Source organism: Hyposmocoma kahamanoa, unplaced genomic scaffold (genome assembly GCF_003589595.1).
Source record: "Hyposmocoma kahamanoa isolate Upper Pololo Valley unplaced genomic scaffold, ASM358959v1 80968, whole genome shotgun sequence".
In the NCBI taxonomy this organism is placed as follows: Eukaryota; Metazoa; Arthropoda; class Insecta; order Lepidoptera; family Cosmopterigidae; genus Hyposmocoma; species Hyposmocoma kahamanoa.
Window position 1 is genome coordinate 5,341 of NW_020654077.1, and position 7,698 is coordinate 13,038.

At 39.0% G+C, this 7,698-nt stretch overlaps 1 protein-coding gene across 1 annotated transcript; it reads right to left on the minus strand.

The window, feature by feature from the left end:
• Positions 1 to 2,453: 2,453 nt before the first annotated feature.
• LOC113234002 lies at positions 2,454 to 7,602 on the minus strand (the record flags this gene model as incomplete). Its single annotated transcript, XM_026469230.1, has 2 exons — positions 7,198 to 7,602; positions 2,454 to 6,477 (listed from the first exon to the last, which is right to left on the minus strand). Coding segments are annotated over exons 1-2 (4,429 nt in total), but the record flags the coding sequence as incomplete, so codon positions are not given.
• Positions 7,603 to 7,698: the final 96 nt, after the last annotated feature.

Here is a 7,698-nt window from a genome sequence, read left to right on the forward strand (position 1 = left end):
CGCTGCATTCAATAGGTACTTTACATATACCCAATGATTTTTTTTATATCAACTGAACTAAATTAACACGTAATAGCATTGACTTACAATTATATGGACGTCGAGTCCGCGCTAAAAAGTGTCCGCACTTGTAAGGCGCTAAAATCGTATACAGAGCGCGACACTCCGCTTTAGTCTTCATTTGTTCTACGGACAGCGCGATACTGCGATGACATAACAATTTAAATTTCGAATAGGTTGACTTGGGACATTTTTTTCGTGGTTTTTGTATTAGACCCGTCGTCCATTTATTTGTAAGTCAATGCGTAATAGTATATGATTTATTATAATTGTAATTATCGTCTCCTGTATTTAGGTCTGCAAAAAGAAATTTCTGTTAGAAATAAGCAGTACCTTTTGTTTGTATTTTTCTTGTTACTAAATGTGTTTTTGTTTTTTTTCTGTACAATTTATTTATGATTAAATTTAAAAAAATACATTTTTCAAATAGTTTTAATTACGTTTGCAAAAAAATAAATTCTGAAAAGAAGCCAGTGGTCCTGCCGGTCGACCAAAGCAATGTCGAACAAAGTTCAATACCAAGTTGCCTGCTTATCGGTATTTTACAGGATATATCACGGAGAGGGTGCGATGGAATTACACGATTTAATTTCGCCTTCGCCTTTCCATCGTCGGGGTACTAGGCGTAGGCCCGGCTTCCCCCCTATGTTGTGGATATTCCAAAGATTCGCGAGAGTGAATAGATATTATTTAGGTGTGCATGGTTCATCGTCGACGTCATCGTCACTTTCCATCAGGTGAGAAGGAGGTCAAATGCACACTTACATTTAAATAAACAAAAGCATGGGAAAAAATTGAATTCGGGCTGAGGTAGTACCGACTCTTAATAAATAAACGTTATTATAATATTAATGAAACGTTTCAACACAAAGGTACATTGAAAACAGGCTGCTTTCTTCGAAAACCTTTAGGTTTTTATTATATAGATTTTGTTACATTTGTCCGAAAACACGTTACGGTTTTTTTCATTACACCATTTAATGTTTCACTATTTCGACATATTGACAAGTCATTCTTTTCCCAATTTTTATTTCCCCAACAAACCGTTTGAGCAACGTACCTAATTGAATACTTTTATTTTACAAAGAAACAATATCCTTGATACATTTCTGCTATATTATTTTTTATTACAGAAATTAAAAGTATTAGAACGTGTCGCACTATACACTCGTCAAATTAAGGCACCTCGTATCTTTAGAATATATGGTAAACGCGATGCAAGTTAATTTGATCGAGTTGTAGTCGATCGCTTCGCTTGTGCGGATCGTGCTGCTTTTTCATATACAAACCTAACCTAAACCTAAGAGAAGGGGGTTGTACCGCTTAGGTAATGCAAACAAATTCGGCTCTAGCACTCGCCGGCCGCTTCCGCGGCAGGCTTGCTTCGCTCGCTCGGCTAGTGCGGACTTTTCATATACTAACCTCACCTAAACCCTTTGTTTTTAAATTGCATTTCAGATGACAGCAAAATATAGCACAATGGTATGACGAAAATCACGTAAATGGACTTGCTGTGCACCAGCAAAGTACAGTCCAGAATTTTGGAGCTGTACGGTAAAATTGTATGGTGGTACAATTTAATATTGTATGGCGGTACAATTTTATCTAAGAATAACAATTTTGTCGAAACGAATTTTCAGCAATCCAAATTATATGGAAAACAGTAAGTATAACAAATATGATTAGACCAAACAAATAATAATGTAAGTGTGATAATTATTCTAATAATAGGTTTTCAGACAAAGACAAAGGCAAGCTTTTCTTGATAGTCATCTTCACAAAGTCAAAAATAATTTAAGGGGCAATGTATACGCTTCTATAACAAGATTCCGGTTGATATACAAAATTTGCCTTTCACGAGGTTTAAAACTATAGTGAAACTGTATAGCGTCCCAAAAATACCCAAAATGAAACAGCCTGTATGTTCCAATAATACGTCTTTATTTGTAAATCACTCCACATTTATACAGTTTCCGTGAACAACTCAATAGCGCGTTTTAGAAAATTGCATAAAAGGTTCAACGCCATCTAGCGGCGTCTTACCTAAACTAAATTTATGTATAATGTTAATAGAAGTATTAACATTCCGCCCGCCATGGACCAAGTACATAAACGGAAATAATACAAGCATAAACAGAAACAGAAAAAAAATCTACTTTATAAATGTAAACGAAAAATTTTGCTCAACTAAAGGAACAAACTAACTTCTAAATTAAAATACAATAAATTGTGTAATGTGCAAAGATAACAACAATGCAAAATAAGCTTACGACTTAGTTACACCTTAAAATTACATTTAATTGTAAGTACTAGTAAATTATAGTGTTCGTTAAATCACTCGCTATCTAAAGGCAAAACGATTAACTTCGACACAGGTCGCTTAATAAAGTTACCTTTATATTTAATTGTGACTACTCGCGTTAATTTGTCCAAACCGGGATGTTTTTCAGTAATAATACCAAAAAGCCACCGGGCAGGTGGGAGGTCGTCTTCTTTAACAAGCACAACACTTCCAACTTCAGGTTCTGGGATTTGGTCTGACCATTTATATCTGTGCTGCAGCTGCGTCAAATATTCATGAGACCATCTACGCCAAAAATCCTGGACCATACGTTGAGTAAGATGCCACCTTTTGAGATTGCTAATGTTGGCATGTTCATAATTAATGTCGGGTACGAGCACTAATGGCTCACCTACTAGGAAATGTCCGGGTGTTAAAGGATTTGGATCGCCTGGATTATTAGATAACTGAGAAATAGGCCTTGAATTTAAGCACGCCTCAATTTGTGACAAGGTTGTTGTCATTTCTTCAAATGTGAGGGTGCTATTGCCTATGACCCGCTTGAGATGGTGCTTGGTTGACTTCACGCCCGCTTCCCACAATCCTCCAAAGTTTGGAGAATGGGGAGGGATGAAGTGCCAATTAGTACCATTTGAAGACATCCAATCCGCGATTTCAGCCACAACACTAGACCTTTCCGCATCCAACAGTTTCTTTAATTCCCTAGCGCCTCCCACAAAGGTAGTGCCATTATCACTCCACAAATCTGCAACATGACCCCTTCGTGCAACAAACCTTTTAAATGCAGCTAAAAAGCTTTGTGCAGTCATATCACTGACCATTTCGAGGTGTATGGCTTTTGTGGCCATACACACAAACAGACATATATAGCCCTTTGTGGAGTGATAACCGCGACCCTTTGAAAGGCGCACGCTGATTGGGCCAGCATAGTCTACGCCACATCTGTGGAAAGGTCTATGTGCGGTTACCCTTGATATGGGCAACTGTCCCATCATTTGTTGGCTCGTTTGAGCATAGTGGCGGACGCAAGTCACACATTTGTGCACAAACCGACGAACGAGACTCTTTGCACCAATAATCCAATACCGGCTTCTCAAATAGTTAAGCATTAATTGAGGCCCTCCATGCAACGTAGTCTTATGTGCTTCGTCAATCACTAATTGTGTCAACGGCGACCTGTGAGGGAGAATAAACGGGTGTTTCATGTCTTCATTGACCTGAGCACCTTGTAACCTTCCGCCAACTCTGAGGATTTGATTTGCGTCTAAGAATGGATTCAGAGAAGTAAGTTTGCTTTTCTTATTTAATTTTCTACGATTCTGCAAATTATCAATGTCTTCATGGAAACTCTGTTTTTGGCACATTTTTATACAGGTAAGTAAAGCATCGTTGATTTCTTTTGCTGTTAACTGTGTATTAATATTTTCAGTTTTGTCTTTTTCAGATTTTTTCCACCGCAGGACCCTTCGGCAGAACGACAGCACTCTGGTAAGTTTCCTTAAGGACGAAAATCGAGACAATAGCTCATCGTTTTCTTCGTTACTTGTAGTAACATGAATCATAATTTTAGGTTTTCTCTCTTCCAGGTTTGTATCCTTCAACTCGCTTTTTCCGTAATTAATTTCTTCTAGATGCAGCCACTCGGGACCCTGATTCCAGAGCAAATTCTCAACACATTCCGACGGTTGTGTTCCTCGAGATGCAGGATCTGCAGGATTTTCCTTAGAGGCAACGTGAGACCATTGATCTCTATCGGTAATGGTGAGGATCTCCGATACCCTGTTTGCGATGAAGGTCTTCCACCGGCTAGGATGACTACTTAGCCAGGCTAGCACAATTGATGAGTCGGTCCATGCATGTAAATTCCCCTTAGGTACTTGAAGAGTATCTGCCACTTCATTTAAAAGCTTGGCTAGTAATACCGCGCCACACAGCTCTAGGCGTGGGATGGACACTTGTTTGATTGGAGCCACTCTGGTTTTGGAGGTGATCAAATGTACATGAACTCTTCCTTGTTCATCAATAATGCGCCCGTAGACGACTGCTGCATACGCCACATTGGATGCGTCTGAAAACCCGTGCAATTCAAATACCTTGTCGTCTTTCTTGGAGTGGATCCATCGAGGTACTCGAAACTCCGTGAGCGCTTTCAAATTGTTTCGAAAATTCGTCCAGTTTTTAAGAATTGAATCCGGAAGTTCACTATCCCAATCGACGCTGGATAGCCACACCTGTTGAATAAAAACTTTGGCTGTGGTGATAGCCGGTGCTATCCACCCCAAAGGATCGTAGAGACGAGCAATATCAGAGATCATCTTTCGTTTTGTTACAGGAGCTTGCAAAGGAGGGAGATCGACCGTAAAACGAAATTCGTCAGCTTCTCTATTCCATTTCAGACCGAGAATCTTTATAACGTCGTCGGTCTTTAGTTCCAAATTCTGGTTTACATCATCTGCCTCCTTTTTGATTACCTTCAGTAAGTCCTTGCTATTACTTGACCACTTCTGAAGTGGAAATCCTCCACGATTCAACAAAGCAGTAATTTGCTCGTAAATTTCTAATCCTTCAGCTATGGAATGACAGCCGGTCATCAAGTCATCCATATAAAATTCATTAAGGACTCTAGAGACCGCTAATGGGAATTCAGAACCCTCGTCGTTGACTAGCTGCTGGAGACACCGAACAGCAAGGAATGGGGCTGAGGAAGTACCAAAAGTTACTCGCAAGAAACGAAGATGTTGTAATGCGACATCTGGATTTTCACGCCAAAATATACGTTGAAAATTTACGTCTTCATCAGCCACTTTTATCTGTCGATACATTTTAACAATGTCGGCTACAAGAGCGATCGGGTAGCACCGCCATCGCATTATCAAATGTCGCAATTCTGGTTGGAGAGTAGGACCCGCCATTAATTCACTATTCAGTGATATTCCATTAGAATCGGTGCATGACGCGTCAACCACCATGCGAACCTTTGTAGTAGACTTATCTTGACGAACCACGGCGTGGTGTGGTAGATATACTACTCCTTTTTTGACCACTTCACTTGGTTTTACCACTTCTGCATGGCCCGAACTGAGGTACTCCTCCAAGACCTTGGAATACTCAGTTTTGAGATTGGGTGTTCTCAACAAACGTCTTTCTAACATGAGAAAACGCTTGTGCGCGATATTCTTTAGATTACCGTGTAGACAAAGTGGATTTTCCGTTTTGAAGGGTAGTTTGACGATGTACCTACCAGACTCATCGCGTCTAGTAGTTTTAACAAAAAGTTCCTCACACCTTTTCTCTTCTAGAGTTAAGTGTTTAGTCCTATCAAAGGATGGTTCGGATTCTAGCTCCCAAAACTTTTTGAGAAGCTCGTTCTCATTTGATTGAGCTAAATGTAGGTTTACTACATTGAGACACGTCTCGCCATGGTTGATTTCTTGATTTTCGCTGTGTATTTTACCAGATAAGATCCAACCGAGTCTTGTGTGTTGTGCAACGACAGAGCCGGAAGAACCTCTGATCAAACCTTCCAACAAGATCTGGCTATATACCTCAGCACCTAAAAGAATATCTATTCTGTTGGGTGTGTCAAACGATGGATCAGCTAATTCTATGGACGGGAGTGTTGGTAAAGCTTGAACAAAAACCTTACTACTTGGTAGAAAAGTTGTCAGTTTACTTAAAACATGAGCCTTAACCGTAATAGAAAAGCTTGGATCAAGACGGGACTGAATTTTTATAACTACCGACGACTTTGAAGCTAAAGTCGATTGGTCGCCGCCTAAACCTGATACTATACTGGTCCCTGGTATCCTTTTGAGACCCAGCAATTGTACAGCCGATTCCGTAATAAACGAAGCCTGAGATCCCTGATCAAGCAGCGATCTTAAAACGAATGCAGAATTCGTTTTGGGTGACACTACTTTTACTAAAGCAGTAGCCAATAAGACTTGTCCAATTGTGTTAGAAAAACAAGTAGTAACTACTTGGGGAATTGGGGACTCGATATGAGTCTGCGGTGGGGTTGACTTAGCCGCAACCTTATTATCAACAGGCTGATCAGTCTTTATGTCATGAACTGATTTAGGGATTTTAGGATGAAGTAGAGTGTGGTGCTTTTTCTTACAAAGACGACACCTTGTAGATATTGTACACTGGTATACCGAATGATCTGAACCGAGACAGTTGAAGCATAAATGGTGCGTTTGGACGAAATTACGTCGCGTGTCAGTATTTTCCTTAGCAAATTTCTTACAATTATATAATTTGTGATTTTCCGTACAAAAACTGCAAGTTATGATTGTAGTCGCAACATGAGCACAATTGGTCTTTTCAATTTTTTGAACCTTTGTATCCAGATATTCCAACGATCTAAACCTACCTTGTAAAAATTCTCCAAATTGATTAAAATTAGGTAAATCACTGTTGGAATCACTAATTTTCTGCTCCCATTGTTTACGGGATTCTGGATCTAATTTTTGACTAATGAGGTGTATTATAATAATGTCCCAACTACTAACGTTTACCCCGATACTTTTTAATGCATGTAGGCATTCCTTGGTAGTGTCCAACAATTGTTTGATAGCACTAGCTGACTCAGATACCAGGACCTTTTGAGAAGTCAACTTTTTCAAAATATTGTTAGCTAAATACCTTTTGTTATTGTAACGACTCTCCAACTGTGCCCAACAAACCTTATAATTGTCAGAAGTAACCGGTATGTGTCGAAGTAATTGTTCTGCCTCACCAATTACACAACCTTTCAGGTAATGTAATTTCTGAACATCATCTACATTGGGATTGTTATGAATAAGGGAGGTAAACAAGTCACGAAAACTGACCCATTCTGAATATTTGCCTGAGAATTTCGGCACTGAGATCTTAGGCAGCTTTACTGCAGTTTGTTCACCACCCTTCTTCTCATCCCCTTTGTCTGGATTGAGACTAGGTTTCAGGTTTAACAATGTGTCTTTTAATAGCGATTTGTACTCGATATATATCTCTTCGGTTTGATCGTAAACATCAGATATGTAATAACTAGTTTTTTCTAGTTCTTCGCGCCTTATCTCATATACAATTTTTCGATGATTACTAATGAATTCATTCCACTGCCGTTCTAAAGTTTCCAAACGAGTTTCGATATAAGATAAAGTTAGTCTATCCTTTGGCGATTTTTTGAAATTTGATTTAGATTTAAATATTTTCGTAGCAATGTCTTCCTGAATCTTAGTGTAATTTTCAGCCATGATTACTATTAATTAAAGACAGAGGTAAAGATATAATTACTTATTTAGATTTACAATTTGGTCCAAACTGAGTACAATAACTTTCCACGTGAACAA